This window comes from Mesoplodon bidens (assembly GCF_964165515.1).
Source record: "Mesoplodon bidens genome assembly, chromosome: 7".
Classification (NCBI taxonomy): domain Eukaryota; kingdom Metazoa; phylum Chordata; class Mammalia; order Artiodactyla; family Ziphiidae; genus Mesoplodon; species Mesoplodon bidens.
This window is the reverse complement of record NC_138164.1, coordinates 81,954,481-81,973,502: the sequence shown is the minus strand read 5'-3', so window position 1 is coordinate 81,973,502 and position 19,022 is coordinate 81,954,481. Positions and strand designations below refer to the sequence as shown.

The following is a 19,022-nucleotide window of genomic DNA, read 5'->3' as shown; positions in this document are numbered from 1 at the left end:
CTGGGGTTTTCTTGGTGTTCAATTTGTGAGTTCATTTTTTTCTGCAAGTGTCTAGATATTAATGTTCAAAGATTTAGTTCAGGTAGGAAGTGATGACATCAAGAAATCTGACAGTTGCCCATGTTATGATCCCTCTCTATATAAATATAGAATATGACAATGCTTTTGTCTACCTGTGTTGCAACATTTTGCTGTTTTTTTTTTGTTGTTGTTGGAATCCCAGATGAAGCAGTTGGTTTAAGGTTTAAGTTTAAAAGACTTGATGTACTATATATATATATATATATATATATATATATATATATATATACACACACACATACATAAATAAATATATATAATCTTTAAATCCTAGAGTAAAAATATCCTCACAGTATGTTAGACACTGAGTGTGAAAGCAGCAGGTTTACAAATCCAAGTTCACACTCCCTACATGAAGAAACCTTTTAAATGGGATGGCTGGTGAACTAATCATATTGTTATTTCTCTCTTCCTTACTCTGCCTCTTTTTGAGGACACATAGTTAAATTCAAATAGGTTAAATGCATGTAAAATATGACCATGCTGTATGATTATAGATATTATAACTTGGGACCAAGGAGGTATTTGTTGAAGAAAATTTTTCCAATAAACTTAGAAAATAAGAAACAATTCAAAATTGACATTATCTTTACCCATAATATTATCTTACTTTTGGGCACACTACTTTTTCAGATCAGAACCATACAATGTGTGAATTCTAGAATTCATGCACTTTATCCAGGATTTTTACTGTCCCAAGTAAATTTTTTTTTGTAAGCCATGAAGGAAATGGAGAACTTAAGAAATACATTTAAAAAGCAAAATGAAAAAAAGAGAAAACCTGCAAGTGGTGAAGTCTCGTTTTTCCGAAGGTACAGTGTGGTTTGGAAAATCGGCTATCAGGAATATTGACAGGCTGTTATTGACATACCCTTTCATAGGCTGAATGGCATTTTTTGAGTAGGCATAGTAGTAAACTAAACGGGGAATCATGTCCGATGTAAATGCAACAATAAAAGCCTAAAGGACAAAACAAGAGGGAGATCGTGAGCTAACAATGCAGTTTTACAAATGTCTGATTTGTATATCTTTCAGGTCCATATGCCTTATGGATGCAAAATGATTAAAATGCTATTATTAATCATGTTAATATATGAGTCTTTGACCTAGAAGGACCTAGAACATAAAATAGCTCATTTACAGTGTATAATCAGTATTCCAAGATTTCATAGCTAGAAAGTGCTACATTGAAAATTTAACCTAAATGTATCTGTCTCCAAAAACACCATGCCTGTGTCTATTTCCTTCCATCATGGCTTGCTATTTCTTACATTTCTTAACCAAATTTACTGGCCTGGACGTGTGTGTGCGTGTGTGTGTGTGTGTGTGTGTGTGTGTGTGTGTGTAGGGAATGGAGAATGAAGAAATAGAAGACCATACGGATATATTTCCCACAGTTCAGTGCAATTAATTTCAGTATTTGATGCCACAGGAATGGTATTTTCCCATCCTTTCCTAAGCTCTGGAATACTATAAATGTCATGTTTCCTTTAGGTAAGATAAGTCAATTTAAAACCATTTGGCTCTGCCATCTACATTTTTAGTGGTAGATTTTTAAAATCTTTTAATATTGCTTCTATAGTTACTGGTCCATTTCATGTTTTATTATCACTTACTGAATATATTTTGGCAGTTTTATTTCTAAAAAAGTCACAATTTCAAATAGATTTAAAAAATTATTAGAATAAACGCATACATAACATTCTTATAATTTTCTCACTTGTACCCTGTAATTCTTTTTTTGTTTGAGATTTTCAGTTTTGTTTATCTTTTCAATGAACCAACTCGACTTATTTAGCAATTATATTGCTTTTTGTTTGTTTTCTAATTTATTTGTTTATATCTTCATTAATTTTTTATTACTACTTTTTATTGATTAGTTTTACATTTTTTCTTAGTTTCATAAGTTACATGTTCAGCTCATGGTTTCCTTCTTCTTTTTCAATAATAAAAGCATTTATTGGTATATCATTTTTATAAATATGGTTCTGTCTGATTCCTAAAATCAGCTAGGAAAATTTTGATAGGTTTTCATTTTAATTAAGCTTTCCTTATAACTTCAATTTTATTTCATCTTTGTACAATAAGCTTCCTTGGAAGCGTGAATGTAAGTGGTTAAATTTTCTTTTTTGGCTATCTTATTATTAACTTCATTTTTTTATACCATTATTGTAGATGAATATTCATTGTAAAATTTCTGCTTTCGGGAATTCAGTTTTATTATCATTTTTAATAAGTGCTCCATAAAAATGACAGGTAAATGTTGTGTATTCTGTTTGTAGTACACAACTTTATGTATAATCAAGCTTTAATTCTATTATTAAATCCTTTATACCATTACTTATTTTCTGTCTACTTTGTCACATGCTATGAAACTATATCATGGTATTTTAATAAGCATGTTTTTTACAATTTTCCTTGTATATCTAAGAGTTTGCATGTCATAGAGTTGACTATGTTGTTTAGCACATAAAAGTTTAGGGATGTTTTACCTTTATGGACCATGATGAAATCAATGTAAATAAAGATTGAGTTAAACATCATTCACATCTCCCCATCCTCAAGAAAAGAAAAAAAGTACAGTTATTCCACTGAAATAGCTCTACTTACATTAGTTGCAACAGAAAGGACAGCCATTCCATAAAGAATATCTTGCCAAACACCTATGCTATGAGCCTTAGCAGCTACAGGTCTCCTGTACTGAGTAGTAAGCTTCCAGGCATCCACTCGAATCTCTATTATATTATTCAAGAGAGCAAGAAGAGGAGCCAAAGGAAAAGAGGCCACAAATAATGTAACAAATCCAAACTGGATAACTGCAGGGATAAAAGAAAAATTCACAAACTCATTATTGTGGAGGGGAAAACGGGGAACACTCTAACTCCTGCTACTTCCCTCATTTTGGAGGGATCTACATCAGCAAAACACTCCAGGCCTCTTTCCAGCTGTCCACGCCCTCTTCCCTATAGGAAGCACAGTGACTTATTTGTTGAGTTGGTCATGCACAGCTCAGCTCCAACCCTGCTGTTTCTTTTGAGACCTGCTTGTCTGAAGAAAGCATTTATTCTTGTTAGATAAGATATTATTATTATTCATAAAACGCAGTCTTTTACTATGGTCTATGTTTAGGTCTATGCTACCCCAGCATTTACATGGGTATTGGCACATCAGTGGGGTAATCAAGTTTTCTATTTTGCTAATCCATGTACTTTTTTTTTTTTTTGCGGTATGCGGGCCTCTCACTGTTGTGGCCTCTCCTGTTGCGGAGCATAGGCTCCAGACGTGCAGGCTTAGCGGTCATGGCTCACGGGCCCAGCCGCTCTGCAGCATGTGGGATCCTCCTGGACCGGGGCATGAACCCATGTCCCCTGCATCGGCAGACGAACTCTCAACCACTGTGCCACCAGGGAAGCCCCAAATCTATGTACTTTTTAAGATCAGGGATAATGACTGACTCATTTGTATGTTTGGGGTATATAAAAACACTCAACTGTAAGCCTTATGAACGAATGCATTATTTAAGATTTGAAGATGTTAACAGAGGAAAGGGTAGAACAAACAAGATATCTGACACCAAATTCGGAAATGAATCATATAAAGCATCAGAAGTATATGTGGGCAAAGGAAATATAAATATCCTGGAATGAGGTATTTGTTAAGGTCCTGATCCTCTGTACTAACTTGACATCTTTCTAAATAAGCTTTACTCTCTTTCCTCACTGAAGCTTAACACCTGTGTAAGCTGGCTTCTCTCTCTCTTTTTCTTCTTTTGTTTCCATCAGTGGGGTGAAAGAATCCATGCAGCTGGCAAACTGGGCCTCCCACAAGAGTGAAGAAAAAATAATAAGAGATACAAAAAATGGCTTTCCATTGAAGGAAAAAAGAAAAAAAAAAAGGATCTTCCACTAGTCCTCTATTTTTAGTTAGATCTTGAGTGTTTCTGGATTTCAGCTCTTCTCATAAGATTTCTCATTAGAATCAGTCTTGTCATCTACTAAACCAAGGGAACAAACTGCCTACTTCCTGACTTATCTACTGAACCAAGAAATAGAAAGTTAAGACAAAGTATTATGTAGAAACAGTTTGAATTTCTAGGTTCAAATCCCAGATCTTTACCTATAATCTCTGTGGCCCATGGCAAATTACTTAATCTATCCAAGTCTCAGTACCCTCTAAGATAAAATGACTATTTCTGTAGAATGTTTCAAGATTAGAGATAATGTATGTAAAATATCCAGAATAAATTAACTCTTAGTGGTGTCTCAGTAAATGGTAGTTAATCTTGTTATGAAACCCTGATTTCATCTTTTAATTTCAGTTATAATCTCTGAAACATTTATGTACAAATTCACTTGAAACATAAGCAATTAATTAAAAATTACAGCCTTATCACTCCATAAAGCAAGGACTACCTAATTTTATAACTGGAGACTTCTTCCTATTTGTCCTGATGTACCTATTTTAATCCAGGTATCATATGTATGTGTTACAGTGGAGAATCGGTAACAAATTCAGGTCATCTCCATTATTCTACCATGACTTTTATGGGCTATGAGAATAAGTTGGGAAAACAGTCCTCTTTAATTCCACCAAAGAAGCAGAGAAGGACATTTGAGAGGAAACACCCTGGATAGACTCCACAAGCAGTCCCCATTATTATCTCTCCTAAAATTTCATCTCAAGGTCTCTTCTCTTTTCAATCCTTAGAATATTTTATGCATTTCTTACGTTCAATTTGGGTTTCCCTTGCATAACTGCTTTTGCCTTCTTCTTTTCAGCTTGAAACAAGGGACATACACTAAATGTATGTCAGACTCTGTAAATGTTCTTCAACGTATTTTTTCTATGAGCAGTCATGAGGCAAATGAAAGGAGAAAGCTACTTAAATGAATTTGAGACAGGTATTAAAAACTGATCCTTACTTATAACAGAATTCCAGAGATTAGCCTTACAAAATGCAAGTCTTCATAGTTAACAAAAAGAGACTCAGAAAATATACGGCAACATTCCCTTTCTCCTGTGGACATGGAAGGAGAGACAGTGTTCTGCCTTATAAAACTAAGCCAAGGGGAATTCCCTGGTGGTCCAGTGGTTAGGACTCTGCCACAAAACAAAACAAAACAAAAACCTAAGCCAAATAATCTAGTTGGACATGGTATTAAATTAAGATCTTTCTCAAGAATTGATATTGGAGATTTGTATGAATGTTTGTAACTGGCACTCATTTCTCCTGTTTTAGGTTAAAACAAATCTGCCCTTGTTAAGTGTTATTTGAAGGGGGGGAAGGTTTCCATTTCCCCCTCCCCCCCACCCCCTGGCAACCTCCATTCTATCTCTGCTTCTATGTGTTTGACTATTTTAAGTACTTCATGTGAGTAGGAGTGGAATCACACAGTTGACTGGCTTATTTGATTTAGCATAGTGTCCTCAAGGTTCATCCATGTTGTCACGTAGAGCAGGATTTGGTTTTTGTAAGGCTGAATAAAATAAAAATCCATTGTATGTATATGTATACCACATTTTTTATCCATTCATCTGTCAATAAATATTTTGATTGTTTCTACAAAAAATAGTGATCCTTATTTTATTTGGTTCAACAGTATTAACATTAAATTGATTGGCAAAATATCTGAGATTGGTGTTTTGAAATTAATTTCATTCTGCATTCTATTCGGTGGGAAATAGAAATATTGAACCAATCTTTTCCATACCCATCCATCTATCTTTTCATCCACTAGCCAATGATTTACTGAACACCTACTAAGTGCAAGGTAGGAAGAAATATTAAGAGCTGAAAAATACTTATTTTACTCAGCCTATTCCATGTTTCAAGGCAGTGGTTGAAAATTACCTGTTTCCAAGTACTCATAGAATAGCCCAAGAGAACCAAAAGTTTCAAGGTCATGGTCCTGCTCCCATCGACTGTATAGCTTTTCAGAGTTTGTTCGAGCTTTTCGGCGTCTCCACCAATTCAGAGCCAAGCTGTTGGAAGTGATAAAAGTAAATACATGAAATAGGGTTTAAAAGAAAGGGGTCAGAGAATCAGTCTTAGATCAAAAAAATGACGGTGAGGAAGGGTAAGTAAGTTTAGATCACGGAACATATAGAGGTAAGACTACAGCTAAAGTCCAAGTCAGAACCTTGTGTTCTGTTCACAGTACTTGATGAGGCAAAAGATCTTTACTTGGGTGATTGAGAAAGTAAGACAACCCTGACCCTCTGCAGGGAAATGTATTTACTCAGAGACAGTTCTATTAAAGAGCACATGGAGGAGAGGATCACTACAGGATGGTTTTTATCTATTTAATTCACTAAACTTTATGTTGTCATGATACTCAGAAGGCCACTTGGGGAAATGAGAAGTGGGTTACAATAGAAAATATATGACTAGGGAACGAAGAGGTTATCTAACACATGAAAATAAATGCAATAATCCTAAATAAAATATTACCTAACTAAATTCTATACTATATAAAATATATCATGATAATATTGGATTACTTAAGGAACAAAAATATTATTTTTATCAGAAACACAATCAATGTAAGAGACCATATTAACAAATTTAAGGAGAAAAATATAAAATCATGTTGATTGATGAAGAAAAATGCATTTGATATATTTCAATCACCTACTAAAACCTATTTATGACTGAAAAGTAGGAAAAGAAGAAAATTACCTCAATCTGACCAAAAGCATCTACCAAAATCCTGGGGTTAACATCACTCTTAATAGGAAAAAGTTAGAAGCATTCCCTTTACAATCAAGAACAAAATAAGGGTGTGTATGATCACATTCAAGACTTTATTGGAGATCTTAGCCAGCACAATAAAATGAAAAAGAAAAAGGCAAAAGAATTGGAAATAGAGGAGACATCTATGATTACTAACAGTAATGTGAATGGATTACCTGCATAGAAAACCCAAATGAAGTTAGACAAAAATTATTAGAAATAATAATAGAGTTTATCAATATATTGCATTCCTATATACCCACAAAACAGGGTAGAAAATATAATTTTAGAAAGATACCATTTACAATAACAATTAAAAAGAAAAGTACTTAGAAATGGATTTGACCAAAGATTTATAAGACCTGTATGCCGACATTTAAATATTCATTTGAAGTCATTAAAGTCCAAACTAAATGTTCATGAATAAAAAGACCTGGCATAATAAAATGTCAGTTGTTTTATTGAAACAACTGGAATGTAATTTCAGTCAAAAAACCAAAATACTTTCCCATGTGAAATCTGACAAGATGTTTCTAAAATTTACACAGAAAGACAAAAGACAAAGGATAGCCAAGATATTCTATAGATGAGGAATAAGTTGGTAAAACCTGTCCCACAAGATATGAAGAGTTATTATAAAGCTGTATTAAGAGAGTGTAGTATTGGTGTAGGGATAGACAAATCCTGGAACAGAATGGAGGCCTAGTAATAGCCTTGTATTTTCCATTTGGCATAAATGGTATTGCAGATCATGGAGAGTGGGGAAGAGGTACTTCTCAATAAATGGTAACATGATATATATTATATATATATATATGTATATATATATGTGTGTGTGTGTGTAAGGAATTAAATTTGACCTTCATATCAAACACAAAAATCTTTTCCATGTATATTAAGAATTTAAAAGAGAAAGGCAACAATAATGTTAAAATGCTAAAAATATTTAAATGTAATTATATGAGAATAGGTTTTTGATCTTAAGGTAGGAAAGGGTGTATTAAACGAGACTTTAAAAATGCTAAACCATAAAAGAAAAGATTGATAAAATTTTTGCTATATTAAAAGTATCTACTTTTGTCCATCTACAGCAGTGGTTCCCAACTGGAAGTGATTTAGCCCACAAGGGGACCTTTGCAGTATCTGGAGGCATTTTTGGCTGTCACAACTGGGGAGAAGGTGGGCTACTGGCATATAGTGGGTAGAGTTCAAGGATGCTGAAAAACATCTTACAACGCAAAGGGCAACACCTCACACCAAACAATTATCTGGTCCAAAATGTCAATAGTATTGAAGATGAGAAACTGTGATTAAAGATACTATTAAGGGGCTTCCCTGGTGGCGCAGTGGTTGAGAGTCCGCCTGCCAATGCAGGGGACACGGGTTCGTGCCCTGGTCTGGGAGGATCCCACATGCCGCAGAGCGGCTGGGCCCGTAGGCCATGGCCGCTGAGCCTGCGCGTCCGGAGTGTGCTCCGCAACGGGAGAGGCTACAGCAGTGAGAGGCCCGCGTACCACAAAAAAAAAAAAAAAAAAAAAAAAAAAAAGTACTATTAAGAAATAAAAAACCAAAACTTGTGCTGGGATAAAATATTTGCAACACATAAAAGCAAGCAAACAAAAACACAGTAACCAGAGTTATACAGTATTTCTACAAATCAATTAGAAAAAGATAAACATACAAGTAGAAGAATGATTAAACAACACAAATAAGCACTTCATTGAAGAGAAAACACGTATGGTCAAAAGAGACTCATTCATGTTCTTAATCAGGGAAATGAAAAATAAGACCAAAATGAGATATCATTTACACCCTCCAAATTGGCAAAACAACAAATAAGACAATATGAAATACTGCAGCAAATGTGTGAATTAAAAGGAACACATATTCTGCTTATATCAAAACCAAAATACAAAGAAAAAAGGAATGCTAAAAAGGGAAAAGAACACCTGAGATTTTTAAGACAATATCAGAAAGATGGGCATGCATGTAAGTGGAATCACAAAGTAAAAGAGACCACCCAGTTCAAGAAAGAGAACTTTGCTAGGAATCGCAGAAGCGCTTCTATGTGTTCCATTCCAATTACAAACCCCTTGATCCCCACATAGTAACCCTTATCTTGAATTTTGTAATCACTCCCTTGCTTTCTCAAAAAAAAAATGGTTTTATCATCTATGATCCATTTTGAGTTAATTTTTGAATTAACTCGTGGAGTTTTGTTATTTTGCATATGGATGTCCAGTTGTTCCAGCACCAGCTATTGAAAAGACTGTTGTTTCTTCAATGAATTATTTCTGCACCTCTGTCAAAAATAAAATGGTCATATTTGTGTGGATTTATTTCTTCAATCTCTGTTCCATTTGACCTATATGTCTATCCCTTCAACAATCCCATGTTGATTTAAATGGTTTTATAATAAGTCATAAAATTGAATAGTGTAATCCTCCGAATTTATTCTTCTTTATCAAATTTGACTATTCTAGTTCATTTGCCTTCAATATAAATTTTAGCATCTACTTGTCTATATCTACTAAAATCCTACTGATATTTTGATTGGAATAACAAATCTATTTATCAATTTGGGGGATAACTGGCATTTTTACTAAGTTGAGTCTACCAATCCATCAACACATTTCTCTCCACTCGCATAGATGTAATTTTTTTTCAACAGGACTTGTAGTTTTCAGCATACAAATCTCATATATTTTAAAGATTTATACCAAAGTACTACATTTTTTTTGAGCTACGAATTGCTGTACTAACCAATGTTTCTTGCATTACACACTTTCATCTTTTTTCCGTAGTTCTTCTAATGAGGGTCTATGAATGTAAACTCTTAGTTTTTTCATGTCTAAAAATGCCTTTATTTCACCTGTACTTTATGTAATAGTTAAAATGCTTCTAGAAATCTAAGGTGAACATTTTATTTCACTAGGAATCTTGAAAATACTTTTGCATCTAATGTTATTAGTGAGAAATCTATTGAATGTAGATGGCATTCCTTTTTCTTCTGAAAGATCTTAAGATTATTTATCTCTGATGTTCTGTAGATTGACCATAACATATCTGGGTGTGAATTTAATTTTATTTATTTTGCTTCATACTCAGGATTCATTTTCATTTCTGGAACTCATGTTTTTCTTCATTTCTGGAAAATTTTCAGCAATTACCTATTCAAAGGATTTTTTCTTCCACTATTTACTGAATTTTCTTTTTCTGAAACTACTAGCAGATTAATGTAGAAGCCACTATATAGCCTCCTGTCACTTGAATATTTTTAACCTCATTGTCTCTCTGTTGCACCGTACAATGTGGGAATTTCTCAGTACTATTTTCCAATTAACTAATTCATTCTTCAATTGTGTCTGATCTGTAATTGATACCATCTATTTTTCTCTATTTAAAGTATGATTTTACATTTAATAATTAATTCTTTTTTAAATTCATTTGTTCTCTTTTTAAAATTTATTTACTTTATTATTTTATTCTATTTATTTTTTTTGACCATGTTGGGTCTTTGTTGCTGCATGTGGGCTTTTTCTCTGGTTGCAGTGAGCAGGGGTTACTCTTCATTGCAGTGCGCGGGCTTCCCATTGCGCTGGCTTCTCTTGTTGCAGAGCATGGGCTCTAGGCACGCTGACTTCAGTAGTTGTGGCATGTGGGCTCAGTAGTCGTGGCTCATGGGCTCTAGAGCACAGGCTCAGTAGTTGTGGTGCATGGGCTAAGTTGCTCCACAGCATGTGGGATCTTCCCGTACCAGGGTTTGAACCCACATCCCCTGCATTGGCAGGCGGATTCTTAACAAATGTGCCACCAGGTAAGCCCATATCCATTTGTTCTTGTTTCATTTATATCTGTTTTAATTTGTTATTTCCTTATCCTTTTTATTGACAGTATCACCTCCTTTTATGTTTTTAGGCTTTGCCAGAATCTCCTACCTGGAGTAAGTTCACTTTCTAAGAATTGATTTTGTTAGTGGCCTTTGTAGCATTAAATCTTGTAAGTTTTTGAATTTTGGTCTGTAGGCTTAAATTTACTTGTTTCTTTTTTCTTTTACTGTCCTGTCTCTTTTCCTCTCTGGGCATATTTATTTATTTTCCCTCTTGTGTTTTGTTTAGGGTTTACCTCCATTCTGCCTCCAGGTTCTTGATCTAGAGCTAGGATTGAAAATAACAGTTTGGTATTATTTCTCTGTGGCAATATTAGGGATGTGGTGTATCAAATACCATTTGAAAGTATACATCTATGTTCTTCCTTTGTCAGCACATGAAATAGCACCCCAGGAGTACTATGAAACTGTGGCAGTGGGTGAGAGAGGGGGAGGGTACTTTCAACCATCTTTCATGAGTAAGAATACACCCAGTCCCTAGCTTTAAGTACAGTTAAACTGGCTAGTCCCCTGTCTTAAATGGTGCACTTTTGGTCCACTTCATCCTATAGGTGTTACACCCTGACACTATAACTTCCTAACTCAGAGCCCCACAAGATTACAGGCTTATAATTCTTTGTTTTTTTTTTTTTTTTTTTTTTGCAGTACGCAGGCCTCTCACTGTTGTGGCCCCTCCCGTTGTGGAGCACAGGCTCCAGATGCGCAGGCTCAGCAGCCATGGCTCACAGGCCCAGCCGCTCCACAGCATGTGGGATCCTCCTGGGGCATGAACCTGTGTCCCCTGCATCGGCAGGCGGACTCTCAACCACTGCACCGCCAGGGAAGTCCCTAATTCTTCCTCTTTTTATCCATGGGAATTTTCACCTTATATTTGAGATCAACTGTCATTTTTTTTTTTATAATGTATTCATTATTGCTATGCTTTGGGGACAGAGAGTGATTTCTTCACGTGCCAGAATTTCATTCATAAACAGTTTCTGTGCCTAGATGTGTAACTGAGAAGGACCCTATGGGGTCTTCCTGGGACAGACTCCTCCGCATATCTTCTGCTTTAGTTCCTGTCGGAAGTAATAGAGAATAATATCTGATGCACATTTCCTGAGTTGTCTTACAGATGTGAAAACCCCCACCAAATGGAAGATGTTAACTACTTGATGACCATGAGCACATAGCCCCCAGACCTACTAGAGCCTAATGTTAACCCCTGTGACACAGCCCTGTTACCTCATCATCAACCAATCAGATAATTGTGCATGAGCTGATCACATACCCTGCAAACCCCCCTCCCTCACCTGGACTTTGAAAATGCTTTCCTGAAACCCATCAGGCACTAGCTGTCCCAGACTACTTGTATGGTGAGTTACAATAAACACTGCAATTTCCTTCACCGTAACCCGGTGTCAGTAGATTGGCCTTACTGCAGGCAGGTGAGTGGACCCGAGTTTGGTTCAGTAACAGATGTGTCCGTGACACACAGATACTTTTAAAGAATTCAACTTTTAGTAATTTTGAGAAATAAAATGCAACATGTAGAATAACCTACGGAGCATATAACATTTAGATTTCCCAGTGGAAACTTCACAGGAGACAGAGATAACTACCTTTCCCTAAACTTTCTCAAGCAATAGATGTATATTTAAAAGTCTGTATTACCTTAATATATTCTTTTTAAATTAACTAATTAATTTATTATTTTTTTTAATTTTTAGCTGCATTGGGTCTTTGTTGCTGCACATGGGCTTTCTCTAGTTGCAGCGAGTGGGGGCTACTCTTCATTGCGGTGCACGGGCTTCTCATTGCGGTGGCTTCTCGTTGCGGAGCACGGGCTTCTAGGCACACAGGTTTCAGTAGTTGAAGCACATGGGCTCAGTAGTTGTCACTCGTGGGCTCTAGAGCACAAGCTCAGTAGTTTTGGTGCACGGGCTTAGTTGCTCCATGGCATGTGGGATCTTCCCAGACCAGGGATCGAAACTGTGTCCCCTGCTTTGGCAAGCAGATTCTTAACCACTGTGCCACCAGGGAAGTCACAATATATTCTTGACTGTTGATTAAAAGTGAAGTTTTTTGGTTGCTATTGACTTAAACATTAGCTAACAAAGGCACAATGATAATCAAAGAATTCCATCTTTTTCCAGAGGAAACCTCTCATGCTTACTTTAAAAAAAGCAAAAACTTGTAAGTTATACATACGGATAAATGGCTTCTTTAATGTTTCCGAAGACCTGTTTTCCAGTCATTATAATGGTCAACTGGGTTGTCAATTCTACTAGACAGCCTCCAGTATCACACTAGTAAGAAGAAAAAGGAGAAAAATAAAGTAAAGGATGAAAGATGGACTTCTGCAACGAAAGAAATCCCAAACCAGAGGGTGAGAATCTGAAGATTTGCATTGGAACAGATATTAAAGAAATATAAATGGATATTTAGTTCCAAGTTCCAAGCATGATCACCAGTCTAGCTACATTAGATTCAGCTGTGAAATATGTTAAAAACAGATTTCTGGGCCTTAGAAAATTCCGAATCTTTATATCTGGATTAGGGCTGGAAGTTGTTATTTTCTCCATGTGATCTGGATGCACAGCCAGGTTTGGAAACCACCGAACTGTTCTAACTCTGTACCCATGGTAGAGCCCTTTTTGCTGTACCTCTAGCAAGTTATTCATCTTTTGATGGAAGTCTTCAGGAATACAGAACTTACTTATTCCAGTTCATAGTTCACATTTTATACCAAACAATAGGTACAATATAACTTCTTGCCCAAAAGGAACTGGAAAGTCTATCAGATAGCAGGATTCTAAGACCAATATGCTCTGTGGACAGAGTCAGTGTCTTAAACTTTTCCTGCAACTTGATAAAATCTGAGTTAATGCGGGCACACCTAAAGGTATTTAGTTAACAATGAGTTACTGAAGCCACAAACCTCACCTCTCTAGAGAATTCTTACCTCTTCACTTCTCCACACATTAAACAAATATGTGTATTTTCCAGGATAGCCCACGAACTTCCCTTTAAAGAAAGCTACATAGAAGCAGGACGAGTAAAAATTTACAAACTGAAACAGGAACATTTTCAAGGTAAGACTGCTCTCATATTCCTGGTGAGTCCGAGGAATTTCTGGTAAATAAAAACACCAAGGTTTAATAATGCACCTTCCTGCTTCTTCTTATTTATTTTACTCCCTGAGATAAGTGGATATCTAGTCATATTATTCTGAGAGTCTGTTGAAATCTTCCCCACTCTGGTCATAGCTGACCAATATGAAGTAGCTATGGATGTGCACTAGGCTTTCTACTAGAGATTGTGTGTTAATCTAATCACCAGAGAATGCTGGGAAACCGTCATTAGTACATTTAGAGGGATGAAGTACTTGCCTGGGGTCACACAGTCAAAATATGGAATTCAAGTGCCTATTAGACTGAAGAGCCTTATGCTCATCCCCGTAACATTATATGATACCCTGTAAACACATCAGATCTCGCTCCTCTGGTTTCAATCAGGTGTAAACAAAGTAAATCTTATGAAGGGCAGAGGATGGTTTCAAACTGAATTGTGCTTTCCTCTCATGAATTAAACGGCTTTATCAGTTTAGAAAACAATGTCATGCAAACGGTGGCAGTAATAGTACATATTTTCCCTCTCCTTCACTTAAAGTGCATGATCATGATCTATCATTTTATGAATTCCATAGATAAGAAAAAGTTAGAGTCTCTTCACACCACAGTAAAAAAAACATGAGGCATGAAAGAGTAAGGGGCCGTGCTTTTCTGAACTGATGACCTCCCAAGAGTACAAGCTGATCCAGCCAAATCCATGACATTTTCAGCAACACTGAAATACTAACACATATTCTAAAGACACAGATAACGCTTCCATTTTACTGAAATTTAGCTGCATTCCTACAAAATCTCTAATGTGAATACAAGAGATTTTTCTCGTTGACGAAAGCTGAGATTTTTTAGGTGCTTTGTTTGTAGGTGCTAATTGCTATAATTTTTTTATTTTTTGGCTGTTGCTAGCAGAAAAAATAAGTAAAACTGAGAGAGAAGAACTCCAAATTTGAAAATAGTTTTTTGTTTTTTTTTTTTTTTTGCGTTATGCGGGCCTCTCACTGTTGTGGCCTCTCCCCCGGCGGAGCGCAGGCTCCGGACGCACAGGCTCAGCGGCCATGGCCCACGGGCCCAGCCGCTCCGCGGCATGCGGGATCCTCCCAGACCGGGGCACGAACCCGTGTCCCCTGCATCGGCAGGCGGACTCCCAACCACTGCGCCACCAGGGAAGCCCTGAAAATAGTTTTTAATGACAGTTGCTTCCCAGTGCTTACTCTAGTGCAGAGTAAATACTGTGCTGCCCTTTTGGTTACCACTGGGCACACTGTCAGTGTACAGATTTAGAGGAGGGGGGCATGAGCTCCTGGAGAGAGCAGTCCCAGAAGAAGCTGAGGCCTGGAGTTGAGTCTCTGATCTCATCTCCAACTTGCTGGGGGCAAGGCCAGGAGCAACTGTGCTCTGTGCTAGTCTTCCTGACTGAACCTACCACTCCACCTGTGACGCCTTCACCTTCCCTCATGGCTTTAGGAGAAATTTTTAAAAGAACATAATCCAGGTTCTAACACATGGCAACTGAAAAGAGAAGCACTAATTTTTAGATTTATTCAGGAGGACCTGATTCTTCTGTTTTCCTCACAATGATTTTCAAAATCCAATACCTTCTAAACACCATACACACGATATAAAAATTATCTGTGTCTTCAGGAACGTGTGAGGATTTTATTTAGGCTTCAACTAACCCCATCAAGGAAGGATTAAGGTAAGAATACTCAAAAAGATCTACAGAGTCCTAATTCTTTTTAGTTATTTTCCCTGCTTCCACTCTAATAGGCTTGAATGTAGCTGTTAGGGGATTCTGAAGTAGCAGGCTATGGGTCTACCTGTAGAGCAAAACTGCCTTAAAATGTGCCTTTAAAAAATGAACTCCCAGCGCGCGGAGACCCTCTGCACCCCTTCGAACATGGCGCTGCGAGTGGCGCGGAGCTTGTGGGCCGCGGTCTGCAGCTTGCGCGCCATCTCTGCGCCCAAGGCGCCCTGCCCGCCGTGGCACTGGGGACTGCGGGAGGGCGCTGTCCGGGTGCTGCGCACCGGCCCCGCTCTGCTGTCGGGTGGTAAATTCACAGACAAACATGAATGGGTAACAACAGAAAACGGTGTTGGAACAGTGGGAATCAGCAATTTTGCACAGGAAGCTTTGGGAGATGTTGTTTACTGTAGTCTGCCTGAAGTTGGGACAAAATTGGACAAACAAGAGGAATTTGGTGCTTTGGAAAGTGTGAAAGCTGCTAGTGAACGCTATTCTCCTCTATCAGGAGAAGTAAATGAAATTAATGAAGCTCTAGCAGAAAATGCAGGACTTGTCAACAAATCTTGTTATGAAGATGGTTGGCTGATCAAGATGACACTCAGTAACCCTTCAGAACTAGATGAACTAATGAGTGAAGAAGCATATGAGAAATACATAAAATCTATTGAGGAGTGAAAATGGAACCCCTAAATAAACTAGTTTGAAACAAACAAACAAACAAAAGAACTCCCTTGGGGATTATCCAGAATGCAGGTATAGCACTGGTAGGAACCCTTTTTCAGAGTCATACTAATGATTTGGCCGGCTTACCCATTTTTGTAATCCAGGCAGATATCCTTTCATAAAAGAAATTCAAGATCAAGATGACAATAAAGTTCAAGCACGATCCAGTGAGAGATGTGGTTATCTGGGGAGTGAGGAAACTTCTGACATGCTTTAAGGATGCTTCACTTTCCATGAAGCTAGCAAATGTAGCAAAGACTGACAGGCGGTATACAATCACAGCTACCATACACGCGACGACCAGAGACATCTGGGGAAGGGAAACAAAAACTGGTCACTCTGGCCTCTGAATCCCTGTGATGCATATATATCTGAAACACACTCTTCTCTTCAACACATATATTAAGTTTAGCAGATCTGACATGGAAAGCAAGCCAAGTCAGTCCCTCTCACCATAGATGGCAGGAGATGAAAACTAGGAACGTAAAAGGGTTAGCAATAAAGCGTATGGTAGCAGCTGATTAAATCGAAAATAGAAAAGTATTCATTGACCATCCTCTAGGCCTATCCTATAGAACGAGTTGGAAAACTACCAGCAAGCCAGAGTCTGCTTGTGGCCTTACTGTTCTTGCGTGGCCCTTAAGGTAAGAATATTTTTTGTTTGTTTGTTTGCATTTTTAAAGGTTGTAAAGAAAAATGAAGACAATTATGTGTCAGAGACGATTTGTGGCCCACAAAGCCTATAATATATCCTTTACAGCAAATGTTTGGTAACCTCTGCTCTAGGTTGTAGTTAAATGTGTAGTGTGAAGATCACTTACTTTCTCAAGAAAAATACGTTTAAAGATTCGATTTCATTTCCCCTCAGAATACTGCCATTAGTAGTCTGATATGCCTGGTAATTTAGATATTTGTATAAATTTTATACCTTTACATATTACAAAATCACAAAGATCTTTATATCAATGATTGGAGAATTTTATTGTGAAAGTTGAGGAACTGAATCAAATTGAATGAGTACTAGAAATAAATGACAGTGATCTTTCTGGAACCACACTCCAGAATATTTTTCAAGGAGTGTCCCAAATTGATTATCACCTCCTTTTATTCTATCATATCTCCTAAAATGATTGTTATATCATCTAGGAAAACACACATTTAAAATAGAAAAACCAATACCTTTATCAAAAAAGGTTAAAGATAAAATATTATAGGACAATATGGAATAGTGAGGTTAAAATACAATCTACAACTGCTAATTATTTATACTTCAACAGGCTAACTTCTCAGAGGTTTTAGTTTTCCTAAAACTAAAGGTCAACTGTAAGAGGACATAAATTTTGAAAGGGGAGGGCAGGAAATAGATTATGATGATGGAGAAATCTATCAGGTAAAAGGCATGGAAAAAATCTGACTCCCTAACAATGGGATATGCTAATTAAATTCTTCATGTAGAAGATGTAACATTTTCTTCCATTTATCTTGGCAAGAGAATGAACCTTAATGGTATAAAGTTTTTCATTTTGTATAAGTATGTTAAACGGATAAAAGATAAATTAATAATTTAAAAAAACTAAACAAATAGTATGTAATCAAATTATTTATTATACTGTTCTGGTTTCAAGTTATCACCAAATTAACAAAGAGTTGGAGGTGGGGGGTAGGGACGGGCTTTAAGATATAGCACCTCTCTCTCCCCCCAACTCTTTACCCAAGGTTTAATCATGGCACATCCATGTAAATTACAGTTTATTTTATATAAGAGCTCCATTCAAGATAAAAAAAAATACTGTGGAGTGGGAGAGAAGAGAGGGACTCGAGCCATTGCAGACAAAACTATTGAGGTAATCCCAGTATGATCTTACATCAATAGATGATAATAGTTTTTAAACAATGCTCACCCATAAAGTCACTGTGGCTCCTGATAAAAAGTACCATGGAATACGACTACACAGAGGCAAGTAAGGCTCCATCTCCTGTAATTTTGAAGAAATCATAGCAAAATTCAAAATCTACCCTCAAAGTTGGGAATCCAAGCAGTAGTCAAAATCACAAAGCCATGTTAAAGCAGAAACCTCCCCAATGGGTTCACCACAGCTCATGGAATGCTACATTCTAGTAGTGGTTCCTTACGTTTAGGTAGAAACCTTTAGGGCTCTTAGATGAAATATTTTACAAATGATATGAGATATAAAGGATACACATTATTTCCTGAGTGTTGAATTAGAGTTGTATTTAGGGAGAGGGAGACAGGAAAACAAAGTCAAAACCTGAGGGCTGCTGCTTAAGTGGACATGCCTTAATGATGTTAAAATTTTCTAATTGAGTTAAATTGAATTGAGTTGAATGCACTGCTCTGTAATTGCTCTGTATGATATTAAGTAGGATGCCTTCTTTATATTTATAGGATTGTCTTCTTCCACACAGTTCAGGGGCCCAGACTTTTCTACAATTATGGTTTTTTCAGTCATTAATGGAAGATAGTAATTATACCAGCTGATATTTTTAGCTATATCGAGAGGCAGTTAGAGCTTATGGCCAAAATACTGTCATACAGTAAAAAATAGTTGTCAGCAGAAATCTAAATCATGTAACTCTATTTAACATATAAGATTTTACATCTGTACAGTCTCAAGGGTTTTTCAGAAAGGACTGAATGCAAACAGAACATACCAGTCAGGGTAGGCTGCCCAAGAGCTCTATTGAACCCCAGGATATGTGTGGATACATCTGATTATGTAC

The 19,022-nt window shown here is 36.7% G+C and overlaps 2 protein-coding genes across 12 annotated transcripts in view; one reads left to right on the top strand and one right to left on the bottom strand.

Moving 5' to 3' along the window:
* Window positions 1–19,022, bottom strand: part of ANO5 (anoctamin 5) — a 101,400-nt gene that overhangs the window by 4,896 nt on the left and 77,482 nt on the right. For all 11 annotated transcript variants that reach the window (XM_081238946.1, XM_081238952.1, XM_081238949.1 and 8 more), the window contains 7 exons: window positions 18,182–18,256; window positions 16,368–16,590; window positions 13,648–13,817; window positions 12,894–12,991; window positions 5,933–6,063; window positions 2,692–2,897; window positions 863–1,041 (listed from right to left, as the gene is read on the bottom strand). In XM_081238946.1, coding sequence (XP_081095072.1) covers window positions 863–1,041; window positions 2,692–2,897; window positions 5,933–6,063; window positions 12,894–12,991; window positions 13,648–13,817; window positions 16,368–16,590; window positions 18,182–18,256 — 1,082 coding nt within the window. The remainder of the gene's footprint in view (window positions 1–862; window positions 1,042–2,691; window positions 2,898–5,932; window positions 6,064–12,893; window positions 12,992–13,647; window positions 13,818–16,367; window positions 16,591–18,181; window positions 18,257–19,022) is intronic.
* On the top strand, window positions 15,711–16,269 carry LOC308620033 (glycine cleavage system H protein, mitochondrial-like; the record flags this gene model as incomplete). Its single annotated transcript, XM_081239384.1, has 1 exon — window positions 15,711–16,269. The coding sequence occupies one exon, from the start codon at window positions 15,711–15,713 to the stop codon at window positions 16,230–16,232; it is 522 nt and encodes a 173-aa protein (XP_081095510.1). The 3' UTR covers window positions 16,233–16,269.